This window comes from Hyla sarda, chromosome 7 (assembly GCF_029499605.1).
Source record: "Hyla sarda isolate aHylSar1 chromosome 7, aHylSar1.hap1, whole genome shotgun sequence".
NCBI lineage: Eukaryota > Metazoa > Chordata > Amphibia > Anura > Hylidae > Hyla > Hyla sarda.
Genome location: NC_079195.1, coordinates 44199353 through 44218976, shown reverse-complemented (window position 1 = coordinate 44218976; position 19624 = coordinate 44199353). Strand labels below are relative to the sequence as shown.

Sequence of the window (19624 nt, the reverse complement as noted above, 5' to 3'; positions counted from 1 at the left end):
ATTGGCCCACCCTTTGACACGCCCCATGTTGGCTGAGTGAGTGGTTCGGATGCTGGTTGTAACTTTCTTGCGTCAGGCAGAGCGGCGCCCCCCCCCCCCCCCCCAATCAAGAGGGCGCTCTAGGCGGCTGCCTATTTTGCCTGCCCTGTTTCCAGTAAAAAAAGAAGCATGTGCAAATCCATGTATACATATGAATGTTCAAAAATGGCCCCAAGATTATGGCACGCAATTTTGGATTAACATAAACCAACCAAAGGGGGTTTAATTTACAATAGGCAATTTAAAGATGTATCACACGTATGAAACAGCCTGAGACACTGTCAGACGCCTTGCACATTTGTAGGTAAGTGGGCAGAAAGCCTGCAGACAGGTACTGCAGGCTGCTGGAAGGCAAGAAAGAGGACAATTCTCCCTAAGAAGATATATTAAAAAGTTTCTAGAATTTTTAAGTATTTAAGGGGTACTCCGGTGAAAAACTTATTTTTAATTTTTTTTTAAAATCAACTGGTGCCAGAAAAGTTAAACAGATTTGTAAATGACTTCTATTAAAAAATCTTAATCCTTCCTGTACTTATTAGCTGCTGAATACTACAGTGGAAATTCTTTTCCGTTTGAAACACAGAGCTCTCTGCTGACATCACGAGCACAGTGCTCTCTGCTGACATCTCTGTCCATTTTAGGAACTGCCCAGAACAGCATATGTTTGCTATGTGGATTTCATTTTACTCTGGACAGTTCCTAAAATGGACAGAGATGTCAGCAGAGAGCACTGTGCTCGTGATGTCAGCAGACAGCTCTGTGTTTCAAACGGAAAAGAATTTCCAAAGTAGTATTCAGCAGCTAATAAGTACAGGAAGGATTAAGATTTTTTAATAGAAGTAATTTACAAATATGTTTAACTTTCTGGCACCAGTTGATTAAAAAAAAAAAAAAAAAAAGTGTTTCACCGGAGTACCCCTTTAAGGGGTTATTCCAAGGTGCAAAGTTATCCATTATTCACAGAAAAGAGCACTGTTTGCCAATCAAGGCGCCTTCAGCTATTGCAAAACTACAACTCCCAGCATGCCCGGACAGCCAAAGGCTGTCCGGGCATGCTGGGAGGTGCAGTTTTGCAATAGCTGGAGGCACACTGGTTGGGAAATACTGGAATAGAGGATAACTAGCTGTTTTCGAAAACAGAGAACAATGGTCTCCATCACTCCATTTATTCCCTATGGGGCTTTGAACATTGCTGAGCGCTAGTGCTAAATGCTGCAGAATTCATGGTTCAAAAACAAGGTGGGAATGGGACATAAAAATGTTTCCAGTTCTATGGATTAGCTTAGTAGACTGCGCTGTTCCATATGAAAGACATCCAGTGTATATATATGTATACTAAGTGGTTTACATTTCTTTTTAACATAGGATATGTATGCCTATAAATCCTTGGTCGCTTAGATCCTTAAAGGGGTACTCCGCCCTTAGACATCTTATCCCCTATCCAAAGGATAGGGGATAAGATGTCAGATCGCCGCGGTCCTGCTGCTGGGGACCCCTGGGATCGCCGCTGTGGCACCCCGCCATCATTACTGCACAGAGCGAGTTCGCTCTGCACATAATGACGGGCAATAGAGGGGCCGGAGGATCGTTACGTCACGGCTCCGCCCCTTGTGACGTCACGACCCGCCCCCGTCGATACGGGTCATCATGCCCCCTGCCATAGACTTGCATTAAGGGGACGGGCCGTGATGTCATGAGGGGCGGAGCCATGACATCACTCTGCTCCGGCCCCTGTATCGCCCGTCATTACGCACAGAGTGAACTCGCTCTGTGCAGTAATGATGGCGGGGTGCCGCAGCGGCGTTCCCCGGGGTCCCCAGCAGCGGGACCGTGGCGATCTGACATCTTATCCCCTATCCTTATCCCCTATCCTTATCCCCTATCCGCGATCTCCCGGCGGCACCACAGTCATCTGGTGCACGGAGCGAACTTCGCTTCGTGCCTTATAGCTAGCAATGCAGCGTGACGTCACGGCCACGCCCCTCGTGATGTCATGGCCAATCCCCTTGTGACATCACGGTCATGCCCTCTCAACTGCTGCCACGCCCCCTCCCATAGACTTGCATTGAGGGTGTGTGGCCGTGATGTCACGAGCCTCCGGTGCCACAGCCGGCATTCTAAACGACGGCAATCAGACTTAATATGCCCTATCCTTTGGATAGGGAATAAGATGTCTACCCCTTTAAACTTGTCCTTTTTTCTTCCTTTCAAAATTAACTTCAAGAACTGACTGTTCACTTGCTGCCTAATATATCCTACTCCTTGACTGGAACTATGGCCACAAGTTATTTGCTGGTATTCACTTCCCCTTTAGGGGAATGGCTTCTGCCTTTCCAAACGTTCTATAGCACCATCACTGCCTCTATGGTTCCCCGTGATCATATGGTCATTGGGTGACAGGGTTAAATAAAAACAACTTTTCTTTTTCTTTTGGGTGACAAATCATGAATAAAATAAAATAAAAAAAAGTTAAATGGGCACTGTCACTTTATTTTTTTTTTAAATGTTGTAGAGACAAGTTGTGAAAAGTTCTGATCGGTCGGGGTCTGAGAGTTAAGATCGCAACAGATAGCTAGGACTAGATGGGAGAAGAGCACGCTAAGCGAGACAAACTTAGGGTACGTTCACACAAGCTGATTTTTTTTTAGGTTTTCCGCTGCGTATTTGAATGTGGGCGGTCTCTTCTCGGCTGTCCACAGCAGATTTTCCGCGCTCGAATTTACGCTGCGGAAAATCCGCCGCAGTCCCTACTGACTTCAATGGGGCTTGCGGCGGATTTTCCGCAGCCTAAATTCCACTGTGGAAAATCTGCTGCGGACAGCCGAGAAGAGACCGCCCACTTTCAAATACGCAACGGAAAACCTGCAAATAAATCCGCTCGTGTGAACGTACCCTTACAATGTACGTCTATGGGGTTGTCTCTGTCAGTTGCACTTTTCTTCTCGTTGTTGGGTTCTGAAAACTCAGATCTCAACCAATCAAAATTTGGACATGTCTTTAGGATATGTCGAAAGTCTTTTTAAAGTGACAGGTGAACTTGTCAATAGAAAAATGACAATAAATAATAATTATGATTATAATAATCATATTAGAATCACAGCCTCACCCAGACACACTCATTCTAACTAGGTAATGTAATATAGCAAAATAACTGTCGCACAAAAGGCGGTAAAAAGGCTGCATTTTAATTTTTGGGTTCTACTAGTTTAATAGAATTAGATTAAAGGGGTTATCCAGGAAAAAACTTTTTTTTTTATATCAACTGGCTCCAGAAAGTTAAACAGAATTTCAAATTACTTCTATTAAAAAATCTTAATCCTTTCAATAATTATCAGCTGCTGAAGTTGAGCTGTTGTTTTCTGTCTGGCAACAGTGCTCTCTGCTGACATCTCTGCTTGTCTCGGGAACTGCAGTAGAAGAGGTTTGCTATGGGGATTTGCTTCCAAACTGGGCGGTTCCCGAGTAGAAGAGGTTTGCTATGGGGATTTGCTTCCAAACTGAGCGGTTCCCGAGACACGTGTCATCAGAGAGCACTTAGACAGAAAAGAACAACTCAACTTTATCAGCTCATAAGTACTGAAAGGATTAAGATTTTTTAATAGAAGTAATTTACAAATCTGTTTAACTTTCTGGAGCCAGTTGATATATAAAACATTATTTTTGTCCTGGATAACCCCTTTAAGACTGAGTTTACCCATTGTGTTAAAAAAAACTGCAATGATTTCAACATTGGAATTATTGCTGTATTTTAAAACAATGTATGAACTGACACCTGCGCTTTTTCCATAGACTTTCATAGTGCACATAATGAGATTGAAAAAAATTCCTGCTCTTTATATCTATTTCACAGGGTTTTTTTTTGGTTTTTATCTCACACATTGTAAGCCTAAATATGAAAAAAAAAACATGGTAGAACATGGTTAAAAAAAATTTGCAAAAAAAACATACAAAAATTGCTTTAATTAAAAAAAAAGAAAAGATATTGCTGTTTGCAAAGCAAAAGCACAAATATATATATATATATATATATATATATATATATATATATATATATATATATATATAAAAATTAATTAAAAATTGTTTTGGTTTTTAAAGCCCAAAACTGTATGGTTATTAGGAAGGTAATAATTCTGTCCCTATAATAACATTTACCTAGACAGAAAGCGTTCACATTATAGTAAAATACTCCTGATATCTCTTCTTGTTTTCTCCATTAAATATTTGCTCAGCATAATATTAACCAGTAAACACCATAAGTAATAAAATCTGCAGTTTACTGTAAGACTGCGAGGAATGATCTATTTAGGGAAATGCGCTGAATTCTCGTCCGATCCATAGGTTATTTAAAGACATATTCTGCTTCCTACAAACAAATTAAGCTGATTGTTACAACTTGCACATTCCATCTGCTGCAAAATCTTCAATTACGTCGCTGTATAATTATTTTCTTACAAGAAAGTGTCTGGAGTTTCGCTGGAATATTCATCAGTGTTTAATCTTTTACCTATATTGGTTTTCCTGCTGTAGGGGGATACTGCAATGATGAGTGGGGTCACATTGTGCTAGTGGATGCAGCAGCAATGTGACCCTATTAACTTTCATCACCTGGGGTGAAAAACTGCAACATGGCAATCTTTAAAGGGGTACTCTGCTGCTCAGAGTTCGGAAGAAAATGCTTCCGAAAGCTTAGAGCCGGTTCGGGGGGGCTCGTGACGTCGTGGCCACACCCTCTCGTGATGTCCCCCCCCCGCCCCCCCCAATGCAAGTCTATGGGAGGGGGCGTGACAGCCGTCACGCCCCCTCCCATAGACTTGCATTGGGGGGGGCGGGGGCGTGATGTCATGAGTCCCCGTCACTGGCTCTAAGTGTTTGGAACACATGATCTATGCTGCCTTAAAAGTCCCCATGTAGCCCTAGCCTAAATCTGTGACAACTTACTGGACAGCTCACATACAGGTGGAAAAGGCGCTCACTAGCATGTGGGAGCAACTTGCAATCTGAATGTTAACGACCTGTGATTTTGAAAGTGAAACTGCTGTTTACCAGCCAAGACATTTGGCTATTACAGTATATTCTTTTATGGTCACATGATTTTGCAGGTAGTAAACCGTAACTTTACCTGCTCAACCGCAGAATCATAGACAAGCAATTTGCAAACCATGCCCAAATTTCAGTTGGTGTGGTTGTCGATTAGTTGCAGCCACCCAGAAGATGGTCCATGTGACCTAACGTTTAGGTAAGGGCTACAGATTGTCTATAATTATTGAGTGACTGCTGCAGTCAACAAGATTGCATGCAACTCAATGTATAGCTGCGGGCCGCAGGTGATGTCCCAGTGTTCAGTCCTATGTTGCATCTGTTGAATGCAAATGACACCATGCCTATATGCAGTGGCAAATATCTGCACAATTGTGCCAATAATACTGCAGTTTGGCCACCATGGGTGTGGTTTCGCCTATATGTGGTAGCTGCACTGGGGGGAGGTACCGAAATATAGCTCAGGCTTAAAGGGGTACTCCAATGGAAAACAATTTTTTTTTTAAATCAACTGCTGCCAGAAAGTTAAACAGATTTGTAAATTACTTCAATTAAAAAATCTTTTTCCTCCCAGTACTTTTTAGCAGCTGTATGCTACAAAGGAAATTCTTTGCTTTTTGAATTTCTTTTTTATCTTGTCCACAGTGCTCTCTGCTGACACCTGATACCCGTATCAGGAACTGACCAGAGCAGGAGAAAATCCTTATAGCAAACCTATGCTGCTCTGGACAGTTCCTGACACGGACAGAGGTGTCAGCAGAATGCACTGTGGACAAGACAAAAAAAAGAAATTCAAAAAGCAAATAATTTCCTCTGTAGCATACAGCTGCTAATAAGTACTGGAAGGATAAAGATTTTTTAATAGAAGATTTTTTACAAATCTGTTTAGCTTTCTGGCACCAGTTGATTTAAAAACATATATATATTTTTGCGTGGAGTACCCCTTTAACCTTGAACCATGGCTTAAAGCAAGGGTGGGGAACTTTTTTCTGCCAAGGGCTATTTGAATATTCATAAATTTATTTGTGAGCTATAAAAAAATATCAACCTAAAAATGAGTCAAACAAAGTAATGAATTGCTTCTTTTTGGCGAGGCGTGTGATGTTAGCTGGTATTGATGATGTTGCTACTCACAATCGTGTTGGTTTGTGTTGACAAATTTGGAGGTAACTTGCCCCTCTAGATAGTTTGCCCTGCCCCCAAAGGTAGCTTGCCCCCTGTATGTAGGACCCCTATATGTAGTTCAGGGAGAAAGCTACCTTCATGGGGTTCTACCTACAAAGGGAAGCTACATACAGGGAGCAAAGAAAACTACTTCCAGGGGGTCCTACATACAGGTGGCAACTTGACCCAGTAAGAAGCACCCCTTTCTTGAAGGTAGTTTGTTCTTTCCCCCGTAAGGTAGTTTGTCCTCACGTGTATGTAGCTTGCCCCCTGTATGTAGGAATACCCACCCCTGCTCCTGTAGCTAGGACCACCCCTGAAGATTAAATAAAATAAAACACAACATGTCACTAGAGGGATGTGTGTTTCTGCTTTTTCCCTCCTTTCTCTCAGTGTTAGAAAAAACAGCAGCGAAGGGGGAAGCAGAGCACACTGGATGTAGATAGGGAGGAAAGCAGATAAAAGGCAGTCTGTAGTGGGACAATCACATGAGCTGTGTAGCGTAGAGAGTAAGCAGAGCACCTACGGCAAACTGTAGACTCCTGAACACCCAGCCCTACATCGAGCATGTATTACTGCAAGGGACCCAACCACATGAGAATAATCCTAGAATCTGGCTGCAAACTGAATATCAGGAGGTCTGAGAGTGAGTGAAGGAATGAAGATTGCTGACACACATAGCTAAACAATTTTAACTTAAAGGGGTACTCCACTAGAAAAAAAAACAAATTTATCAACTGGTGCCAGAAAGTTATACAGATTTGTCAATTACTTCTATAAAAAATCGTAATCCTTCCAGTACTTCTCAGCTGCTGTATGCTCCACAGTAACTTATTTTCTTTTTCATTTTATTTTCTGTCTGTCCACAGTGCTCTCTGCTGATACCTCTGTCCGTGTCAGGAACTGTCCAGAGCAGGAGAAAATCCCCATAGCAAACCTTTCCTGCCCTGGACAGTTCCTGACATGGACAGAGGTGTCAGCAGAGAGCACTGTGGTCAGACAGAAAAGAAATTCAAAAAGAAAAAAAATTCCTTTGGAGCATACAACAGCTGATAAGTACTGGAAGGATTAATATTTTTAATAGAAGTCATTTACAAATCTGTTTAACTTTCTGGCATCAGTTTATTTAAAAAAAAAAAAAAAATTCCACTGGAGTACCCCTTTAAGGTTTTAACTAACATATGTAAAAATCATATTTTCCATGTCATAGGTGGCAATGGCCATTAAAGGTATCTTCAGACACAACAACCTGGCCAAGATTAGGCGACAGGTAAAATCATTCTTCATAATAGATCATAGTCTTTCAATACTTTTACTTCCGCACCTTACATGCTAGACCAGAGATTAACAATCAGAGTGCCTCCAGCTGTTGCAAAACTACAACTCCCGGCGTGCCCTGACAACCAAAGACTGTCTGGGTGTGCTGGGAGTTGTAGCTTTCTAACAGCTGGAGGCACACTGGTTGGGAAACACTGAGCTAGACTATACTGTAAGGCCGCTGCCGGAAACACTTCACGGTAGAACCACACGGCACTGCGCCATCACCATTGACGGCTATGTAGTGCTCGCGGAATTCTGTGCAAAGATGAACATGTTCTTTCTTTGCGCTGAACAATTTCAGCAGTGGAATTGTCCGCCGCAGAAATACCGCAGTGTGAACGGGTCTCGCGGAAGACCCGTTCACACTGATGGTAATGTTCACTGCGCGGAATTCCGCGGGAATTCCGCAGTGTGAACATACCCTAAAACAGGTGGGGAAGTGTACACTACAAGAAATTGCAACTGCAACAGTATTGTTACATGCGCACCATTATACAACTTTATCCTTTTTATGTAAATAGTGTTAGTGTTGTTGGACTTACCTGTTCTTTCCGCTCCCGTTTTCCTGGTTGATATCGGCACCGTGATCAATGAGTAACTGAACAATCCTAATGGCACGGTAGAAAAGAATACATTTTACAATGCAGATATCTTAGTGTACAACATGTCTAAATACATAGAGTTTATTTCATACATGTATTTGACCTTATACAGTACCATAACAATGATAAGCATGAAATCTTTATCACCTTAAACAGAGTGTCTCCAGGTGTTTCAAAACTACAACCCCCAGCATGCTGGGAGTTGAATTTTGCAACAGCTTGAGACACAGTGATTAGAAAACACTGACCTAGGGACATGCCATCACACACTATCAGTATACACACTATACACTCACATATTCTGACATCCACTGCTCAGGAAGCACTGAGCCAATCCTCACTCACCATACATTCACTTCCTCCCTGAGTCTGCTGTGCTGTGCTGGGTCTCTTAATCCAATCACTGCAGGCTGTTCTATAACCCCTCCTCTCTGTTTTCAGACAGCAGTCTGATAGAGAGGACATGAGTGAGCACAGAGGAGTGCTAGTCCAACCCTTAATTCCTGGACTTTGTCCCAGCCTGTGCTTCAGCTGGGACAAAGATGATGCTACAGCCGGACAGGATTATGTTCAGGATGGTATGGGGATCCCTAGTGTTTTTTTTTTATAAGCCATGATTTTTATAAAAAGGAGATAACTTTTTTTTTATTTTTTACATGAAGTATATTATAAAGGTTAATGTTTTGCCAAGTTGCATAACACATAAAAAGTTTTTGATTCTGACAGTGATTTAAGTAATCAAGTAAGCATTGTGGTTTGGCATTGGCCAGCATGTGGAGTATATGTGTGGGGCGGTATTTCTTAATTAGAAATAAATGTAGAAAGCGGTAGATTGTGAACTGGATTCTTTATACGCTGGTAGAAGCATAATTTATGGCCACATATGTGCCAGTAGGATGTTGCTCATGCTGAGGGATTTGTCTGCCATTGGCATAGTCAGCCACGCCCACCACATGTGGATGCCCACAGTATGTGTCTCTTTTGGAAACATCTACCCAGCAGCCATGGTTAACACAGTTAAGGCTGCATTCACACTATGTTTCGTTCGGCTGGGAGATGGGAGAACAGGGCGCTCCCATATCCCAACCAGATCCGGCCCCCATTTCATAAATTTTTACCCCGTATCCAGTTTTCTGTCCGGACTGAAAACCGTGGTATGCTGCGGGTTTCAGTACGGCCAGAAAACCGGATACGAGGCAAAACTGAGCCGACCGAAGTCACTATTTGAATCCAGTCGGCTCATTTAAATGAATGAGATGCGGGCCGGGACTGGTTGGGATATGGGAGGGCCCAGTTTTTCCATCCCCCAGCCGAATCTGGTCCCCATATGAGCGAAACGTAGTTTAAAGGCAGCTCTACCAGTGATGTGTTTCTACTATGTGCTTTTTGAGATGCTCAATAAAGTTTAAGAATTTTATGAATCTTGGGGCTGAAAGGTATTTGAGATAGTAGAGCCATAGAGCAATAATAGTCATATGACTATATGACTCTGTTCACATCACACATCATTTTTGGTTTGTCTGACAGAAGCACTTTGCAAAGTACTGTATATGCCAATGTGACTTTATAGGGGTTCCTACTACAAACAGTATACTGTGTTGCCGTATATTTCGCCGTATAAGACGCACTTTTTCTTCCCCAAAACTGGGGGGAAAAGTTAGTGTGTCTTATACGGCAAATACACAATAAAACCCTGTCCAAAAGCGGCGGTCCATGCGGCCATCAACGGCCGGGACCCGTGGCTAATACAGGACATCACTAATCGCGGTGATGCCCTGTATTAACCCTTCAGACGCGGCAATCAAAGCTGACCGCCGCGTTTGAAGGGAAAGTGACACTAACCAGGCTGCTCAGTCTGGCTTTTTGGGATCGCCGCGGTGAAATCGTGGTGTCCCGAACAGCTTACAGGACACCGGGAGGGATCTTACCTGCCTGCTCGGTGTCTGCTCCGTGCCGGGATCCCCTGCATGGCCGGCGCTCTCCTTCGTCGCCATCACGTCGTCGGGCACGCCATCCCGTCAGCCAATAGGAGCCACGTGATGGCGGCGACGGAGAGCGAGGATACCGGGCAGCAGAGATGTTCCGGAGTGACGGGGACACCCCGGGGACGCGGCGACAGCAATGAAGGGCGACATCCAGGGCAGCGGTGATGGGTCCGGAGCGGCAGGGACACGTGAGTATTTCCTCCTATACAGGTGGTCTTCACATGCGGACCTCCAGATGTTGCAAAACTACAACTCCTGGCATGCCCGGACAGCTAACGGCTGTCCGGGCATGGCGGGAGTTGTAGTTTTGCAACTTCTGGAGGTCCGCAGGTTGAAGATCACTGTCCTATACTTTACATTGTACTTGGTTCAGAATCTTTTTTTTTCTAGATTTTCCTCCTTTAAAATTGGGTGCGTCTTATATGCCGGAGCGTCTTATATGGCGAAAAATACGGGTATTTGTTTTTTTTTTCAAGTTGCACTGTAAAACAAAGATATCCCAGTCCGATGTAGCCATGGGGGTCCTCCCTGTCCATACCTGTCATTCTATCCTGTCTATACCTTCATTCACTGCCAGTAATAGGAGGCAGCTGCTCCAGTTACATAACAATCCCCCCTATACCCCTCCTATACATACTGGGATTTCATTTGGTTCTAATCAGTGCTGAAGTTTGGGACAAAAATATACTTCAGCTACAAACCTTGACCCAGATATTGGAAAAGGAATTTACAATGAGGCGGAAGAGATGATGACAAATACCAACGCTACCTGAAATATCCTCTTTGTGCAGCGACCATGAGAGGACTGAATCCCAGTTTATCAGGAATATCGGCTTTCACGTGTCTACAATGGGAAAAAGAAGCGGGTTAGAAGCTGAAAAGTTTTAATACATCTTTCGTACACACAAACTTTTTCTCACATTCAGATTTAGGCTGGATGAAAACTGCAGCAGCTCTTGTTCTATAACTATGATGCTCACTATTTATACCCAGAGAAGCTACAACAATAAATCTGTTAGGCTACGTTTCCACTTGTTTTTTTTTCTGGCAGTTTTTGGATTTCTGCCACTGCAGTTTTTGAGCCAAAGTCAGAAGTGGATCCATAAGGGAGGAGAAGTGTAAGTCTTTACTTTATATGTCCTTTTACTTTTGAATACACTTCTGGCTTTGGCTCAAAAACTGCAGTGGCAGAAATCCAAAAACTGCCAGAAAAAAAACCCAAGTGGAAACTTAGCCTTAAAGGGATTCTGTAGGACTGAAAAATGGTTGGCCTGTCAGCATCCTTCTCATCCGCATTTTTAATAATGGCGGTGCTTGGTATTGCAGCTCAGTTCCATTTACTTGAATTAGACTCATTTTCTCTGAGCTTTAATACCAGAAACAGTCACTATCAAAAATATGAAGCGGTAAGGACTCTTTAAAGGAGAACTTCAGCAAAAATGTACTTATCTCCTTTCCACAGGAGAGGGAATAAGTAGCTGATCGCGGGGGGGTCCCACCAATGGGACTCCCTGCGATCACTGGGCTCAGTGAGGAGCGCACGTGCTGCAGGCTCCATTCATTTCTATAGAAGTGCTGAAAAGACCCGTATAAAGTTCTTGGGCATCATCGGCGCTCTCATAGAAATGAGTGAAGCTCGTGCCGTCTATCATCTACTTATCCTCTATCTTGTGGAGAGGGGATACATTTTCCTTTAATCGGCTACTTATGGGGTGTCAAGAGTTGGTCCACCACTGATCTGATATTGATGATAGCCTATTGAAAGGGTATGCTATCAATTTTCTAGTGCTGGAGAACTCATTTATAGGGGTATTCCCATATAGGAACCTTATGGCATATCCATAAGATGTGACCAAAAGGCCCTATCTCTTGGTCCTTCATCTAACTCAAGAACATTTGTTGTTCCTTATGTGCTTATTTTCAGCAGAGCAAAAGTTGATGAGGCTTCAGCTGCAGTCCATGTGCGTTTCAGACTACAATTCCCATCATGCATTGGTGACATCTGCTCCAGGCTATCCTCTTCCACCTGTATTCTCCTGACTGCTATAGAGCAAGTCTCCACACTGTTGTGCACTTAATTTCATGCTCCCTCACCGCTGAGCCCCTCACATTAGCGCCCATCATCTGATGTTTTGTAGACAAACAGCTCACCCTACTATAACTCTTGAGCATGTGCGACCATCAAGTTGATGCTGTAACCCTAGGCAATGAGCTATAAACATCACATATTTGGCAAGTACAGTGGGGTAAAAAAAAAGTATTTAGTTAGCCACCAATTGTGCAAGTTCTCCCACTTAAAAAGATGTGAGAGGCCTGTAATTTTCATCATAGGTATACCTAAACTATGAGAGACAGAATGAGAAAAGAAATCCATAAAATTAAATTGTCTGATTTTTAAAGATTTTAGTTGCAAATTATGGTGGAAAATAAGTTTTTGCTCATCTACAAACATGCAAGATTTCTGTCTCTCACAGACTTGTAACTTCTTCTTTAAGAGTCTCCTCTGTCCTCCACTCATTACCTGTATTAATGGCACCTGCTTGAACTTGTTATATGTATAAATGACTCCTGTCCGCAACCTCAAACAGTTACACTCCAAACTCCACTATGGCCAAGACAAAGAGCTGTCGAAGGACACCAGAAACAAAATTGTAGACCTGCACCAGGCTGGGAAGACTGAATCTGCAAAAGGCAAGCAGCTTGGTGTGAAGAAATCTACTGTGGGAACAATTATTAGAAAATGGAAGACATACAAGACCACTGATAATCTCCCTCGAACTGGGGCTTCACACAAGATCTCACCCCATGGTGTCAAAATGATCACAAGAACTGTGAGAAAAAAATCCCAGAACCACATGGGGGGACCTAGTGAGTGACCTGCAGAGAGCTGGGACCAAAGCAACAAAGGCTACCATCAGTAACACACTACGCCACCAGGGATTCAAATCATGCAGTGCCAAACATGTCCCCCTGCTTAAGCCAGTACATGTCCGGGCCCGTCTGAAGTTTTCTAGAGAGCATTTGGATGATCCAGAAGAGGATTGGGAGAATGTCATATGGTCAGATGAAACCAAAGTAGAACTTTTTGGTAAAAACTCAACTCGTCGTGTTTGGAGGAGAAAGAATGCTGAGTTGCATCCAAAGAACATCATACCTACTGTGAAACATGGGGGTGTAAACATTATGCTTTGGGGCTGTTTTTCTGCTAAGGGACCAGGACGACTGATCTGTGTAAAGGAAAGAATGAATGGGGCCATATATCGTGAGATTTTGAGTGAAAACCTCCTTCCATCAGCAAAGGTATTGAAGATGAAACATGGCTGGGTCTTTCAGCATGACAATGATCCCAAACACCCCTCCCGGGCAACGAAGGAGTGGCTTTGTACGAAGCATTTCAAGGTCCTGGAGTGGCATAGCCAGTCTCCAGATCTCAACCCCATAGAAAACCTTTGGAGGGAATTGAAAGTCTGTGTTGCCCAGCAAAAGCCCCAAAACATCACTGCTCTAGAGGAGATCTGCATGAAGGAATGGGCCAAAATACCACCAACAGTGTGTGAAAACCTTGTGAAGACTTACAGAAAACTTTTGTTATTGACCAAATACTTATTTTCCACCATAATTTGCAAAAAAATTCTTTAAAAATCAGACAATGTGATTTTATGGATTTTTCTCATTATGTCTCTCATACTTGAGGTATACCTATGATGAAAATTACAGGCCTCTCTCATGTTTTTAAGTGGGAGAACTTGCGCAACTGGTGGCTGACTAAATACTTTTTTGCCATACTGTAAGTGTTAAGGATTATGTGGTAGACAACTGAAAAGACGTAAATAATATATATATATATATATATATATATATATATATATATATATTTATATATATATTTGTGGTCAAGGCTTCCCATAATGGATATGAACTTACCTAACCTTATACTAACAGCGGTCTGAGGTGTGCCATAACCGCATGAGATGAGGGCCCGCCTATAGAGGGCATACCCTGTTGTGAAATATGATAAATGAGGGAGGGTTGGGTGGGAATAACGCCGCACCCGCCCCGAGGTACAGGAGCCCGGGGTTTATGTAGTGTCCAGCCCCTCCCACAAATACAGCCCATTGGGCTTTAATACTTGTGGTCAAGGCTTCCCATAATGGATATGAACTTACCTAACCTTATACTAACAGCGGTCTGAGGTGTGCCATAACCGCATGAGATGAGGGCCCGCCTATAGAGGGCAAAAGACAAGCCAGAATAGATAAATATAATGACCTTTATTGATTCACAAAACTAACACCTTAAATACATCTGACATTTCTTTCTCGGGGTTTGGAATGTATCGAGCGTAACAAGACGACTTCCATCTACCCAATCTCTTTATGACATGGGCGGGCACCTTGTGTTTTGACGCGGCCGATGCTGCACCTATCCTGAAGGAATGGCCAGAAAATTTCTGCGGATCTAGGCCTAGCATGGTGAGTAGAGAGCGAATAGAACTAGTGAAAAGACTAGTTGACAGCGGCAAACCACCTACTGCCAGTAAAGGCACCTCGGGTCCCACCCCGCATGTGATATTCATGAAATGATCCAAGACCCTTACTGGGCACCACTTGTTACCCGAGGAAAAATAAGTAATCAAAACCTCCGATTTGGATGTCTTGGTACTTAGCAGAGATAAAACATATCTGTCTCCAACTCGCGATAACTGTTGCCTCAAAACTGGCCTGCCCTTAACTGAACTAGCTGTCACTTCTCCAGGCCTGAGAAAACCATAAAAAAATTAAGTACATGGCCGATTTAATCAAAATACTACGTACAAACCCCAAAGGTGCTGTATCCAACAAATCCGATAAGCTACGGAATATCTCACCTGAAATGGGCCACCTAACCCCTGCCCTGACAGTTGGGGTGCTGCGAATACCGCGCAACACCGACTTTATCGCCTGTACAGAAAAAAGTGAAGGCCTGCTTGGATATTCCATGGCCAGGAAGTGCTGAATACCCGCCAAGTATAGTTTGATAGTATTAAATGAAAACTTCTTGGTAAAATGACAAAATGTGATGAAACAAACTAAATTTGAAACATAATCTTCTGCAGAATTAGAAAACTCTGCTATAAATTTGGTATACATGTCCCACGCAAGATTGTACACTCGAGCAGTGCTAGGAGCTAACGAGCTCATCATTATCTTCCGAGCCAGTTGTTTATAAAGACCTAATCCATGCTGAGAAGTTGAAATTGTGGTACTGGACACCCTCGCGTATCTGCCCCCGGCATTACCTGAAAGAAAACATCAAATTTTAGCCTAGATAACGCATCAGCTGCTATGTTTCTACTACCTTCAATATGTTCAGCCAAAAAATGGAAATTAAATTGTAACGCGATCCAAACTAAACGTCTTAAAAACCTCATTACTTCTGCCGACTTAGATCTCCCTTTATTGACGATGTCCACAGTGGCCGAGTTGTCACAAACAAAAATCACCGACCTATTGCACCAGTACTCCCCCCAAGCCTGAGCTGCCGCCACTATGGGAACGATTTCAAATGTAGCGGAGCTGTCCGTGAAACCAGGAATAACATAAACCTGCCCCGGCCAGCCGCTAGCTATCCATCGTGGACCCCATATAGCAGCAAAGCCCACGCTGGATGAGGCGTCTGTGAATATGCGGGGAGAATCGGAACCGACAACTGGCACAAAGAGAGACACCCCCTTCCAGTTTGCTAAAAACTGCTGCCACATGAGCAGATCTGACATGGCTGAATGACCCAGGTGAACTATGCTGTCCTGAAGCGGCGCAGCGGCTACCAATTCTAACAACCTAGAAATGAAGGACCTGCCCTGAGGAATTACCCTCATGGCGAAAGCCAACATACCTAAAAGACTCTGCAACTCTGCTTTGTTCGTGACCCGGGACCTGACGAACTTATTAACCATGTCTCGGATACGTGACAGTTTATCTGCAGGCAACTGGGCCTCCATTTTGTTAGAATCTAAAATTATCCCTAGGAAAGTCAGAACCTTGGTCGGACCTTCCACCTTAGCGGGGGAAACTGGAACTCCTATCTGACTGAAAACCTCAAGTGTCTTTCCCAACTGCCACGGAACTTGCTGAGGGGGCTCTAACAACAGAAAATCATCAAGATAATGAATAACGCTGCTACAGCCGACAGCGTGCTGTAAAATCCACTGCAAAGCGCAAGCTAACTGATCGAAAAGCCATGGACTGGATTTAGAACCAAATGTAAGTTTTACCGCAAAATAATACAGTTGTTGCCACTTCACCCCATACCACTGCCAAAGATCCTTTTTTACTGGCAACAGCTTAAAAGCATCCATTATATCTACCTTGGACAACCATGCACCTGTACCCAACGTTAGCAACATCTGGATTGCTTGGTCAACGGAAGAATATTTCATAGCAAACTCATCTGAGGGGATCAAAGAATTAATACTGGGTATGACAGAGCCGTGCGGTGCTGACAGATCGAAGATCAACCGTTTTTTGTTACTGAACTTTCCTGAGACAATACCAATGGGGCTAACCCGCCAATCTTGAAATGGAGGTACTGAAAAAGGACCAATCATGTAACCTTTATCTACTTCCCTATCCAGCAACTCTGATACTGACATAGGGTCATTGGCTGCTGATAATAAATTATTACATTCATATGTGGATTGCGGTAGAGCTACTAGTCCTGTGTGGAAACCGCTGCTGAAACCATCCAAGAGCCAATTTACCCATTCTGTGTTGGGATGAAGTTCAAGGTACCCCCTCAAGACATGCATCTGTATGACACCTAAATATGATGAACCACCTTTTATTGAGCACAGTGAACGGGGGTGAGCCCGAAAACACTTAAGACAAACATGTAACAGTCTACACTGATTGTAATTGCATGTAGCTAAATTGTAATTATTACAAATTTGGTTTTTACCCAAAAACCTTACTGGTCTGCCCAACTTATCAACCGATTCTGTGGCCCTGTTACCAGCATGTGAGGTACCTTGTTTACTTGCTGAAGCCTCCTCCTGCGCTAAATTGCACCATGCCGTGGCATGTGATATAGATTGACATAGAGCGCATGACGGGGCCCTAAGCCCCGCAAAATGCCGGCAAAACAGCTCCGTGTCCAGTTTGGACCAGTCATACGAGTAACCATGTTGCGCAAATGCCGCCGCTGCTTTTGCCGAAAACGACTTGTGATAATCGTAAAAGTAGGTCCCTCCATATTTGTTACATAGGTCTGCCATATTAAATAGGTAAATATCCAATTCCTCCCTCCTAAGAGGTTTTGCCGAGCAGATTACATCCCTGAACATGCTAAACGCCACAATGAATTCAGGAAAAGATAATTTCCTATTCAACCTGGCGTCTTTGCTCCTCAGCACCACAGACAATTCCCCACAGGCAATGGTTCTAGTATCTATCATGTCCTGGGTGGCAATGAGCAAAGACGCCAAATTGACATCCCTTCCCTCCAAAATGTCCTTACGCACATTGGAAGGAACAAAATACGCTGGCGCCACCCTAGGAGGCAACAACCCCCTACCTGTATCCGAACTGCACCCTGGTACCGGCACTGCCACCTGCATGCTGTTAGCAGCTAGATCTGGGACTACGGCAGGCACCAGGACACCTGCTGCAGGCCTTTGGGCATTGTTGCTCTCGAGACTGTCCAACCTAGCCTGCACAGTTGATAAGGAGTCCACCATAGTCGCCATTAATGCATGCAACTGTCCCAGGGAAGCTGTTACAGGATCCTGCTGTAGACTGGTCCCTGGCAATGGGTCAGCCATCAGTATCTTATATAATTCGGCTTTTCGTGCGGAAGCAGGAAAAGGAACCCCACGCTTCTTGAGTTCCTCCATCAGTTTTGGGATGGTCCATGTTCGATACGAGGGAGCGTCGCCCCCCTCAGATGCCCTGGATGGGGTATCCAAGACGGACAAAGGCTCCTCGATATCTGACCCATGAGACATGCTTGAGTAGGTACCTGTCCGGGCCAAAGGGTGCCGGTGGAAAATAAAATGTAACAATTAAACCCAAACCAGCATGTGTCATGGACTTCTCATATTTTTTTTTTTTTTATAACCCACCTAGGTGCTGCTGATGTAATTGTGTAACCACCAATGACACTGGACCTGCAATTACTAAGGAGAAAAAACCTGACCGTAAATGGAAATATGCGTACACGAAGTGCAAATAAATAAAGAGATTGCAAATCGATCTGAAAAACGTGTCAGATTGCCAACCAGAACATGCCGCAATGAGGTTGCTCTGAAGAAGAGTCAGTAACAACAAACCAAGTAAAACAACCCTCGAGCTGAAGGAACGAGTCAGGCAACAGGGTACCAAGAAATTTGACTATATAACTACATAACGTGCGTAGCTAGAAATGACATATCATTCGTGGCAGTTACTAAGGATAACTGCTGGTATATGAGCATGACTACACCAAACAAGATTTCCGTCAGACCCAACAACGTGACAGGTCATCGTCAAGATATAACCAATTTACGTAAAACGAGACATCCCCATTCACATATAGTGTGCTCTACTACTCACATGAACATATGCATATACATACATACACACATATGTACATACATGCATATTCCCGCCTGCATATATATACATACAGATACCTACACATACGCACACATACATGCATAAACATGTACACACCCACATGCCTATACCCAGACCATACGCATATACCTGCCTGACCCATACCCATACATATACACACACCTATGTATACCCATAGCTATAAACCCATACGAGCATATATATATACACATATATATATACACATATCCATATCTTTTTTTTTTTTTTTTTTTTTAACTCTATTGCTTGCTCTGAAGACGTGTCAGCAACAACAATACGTAAGCCCGACAGAATCAAAAGTAACCTAAACCATGTAACCTACCCGAGGTAACCTGTAGCTGAACCAACCAGGAGGAACCCCTCAATGAATCACCTGAATCCAGGACCAACCGAATCTATATGTATACACACAAACTGAATTATCAAACAGAAATAACACATAGCTCTGCAGAAATGTGTCTGAAATGATGCAGAATAACGTTGTCCCCATTTTAAGTAATCTATAATCCTCCAGTAACCCCTACAACAGTGTACTAACTATATCTGCAGAATCCAACACAGATCTGGTAAAACCGACCTGGTGGATGTTCTTAAGTACATTAACCCCTGTTTGACCCAACGTAAACTGTCTCAAAGGCTGACTTTGATGTGACATAATAACAGTCTAACTATGTGAGCCTGGCTGCGGGAGCCAAAGCCAACTCATATGGCAGTAGTGCCCCCCCAAAAAAAAGAAAAAAAAAACCTTAAATAGACCCACCTACATTGGGGCGCACAAATGAATCGCAGCTATGCGGTGGCCAACAATACCTAAACACCAACCGAACATAAAAACAATGCCTTCCTGTAAACTGTCTTATAA

General features: G+C 43.4%; 1 protein-coding gene across 4 annotated transcripts in view; it reads right to left on the bottom strand.

Annotated features, from left to right (window-relative positions):
- The window catches only part of FANK1 (fibronectin type III and ankyrin repeat domains 1), a 136067-nt gene that overhangs the window by 15942 nt on the left and 100501 nt on the right, over positions 1–19624 (bottom strand). For all 4 annotated transcript variants that reach the window (XM_056532995.1, XM_056532994.1, XM_056532996.1 and 1 more), the window contains 2 exons: positions 10920–10994; positions 8106–8171 (listed from right to left, as the gene is read on the bottom strand). In XM_056532995.1, coding sequence (XP_056388970.1) covers positions 8106–8171; positions 10920–10994 — 141 coding nt within the window. The remainder of the gene's footprint in view (positions 1–8105; positions 8172–10919; positions 10995–19624) is intronic.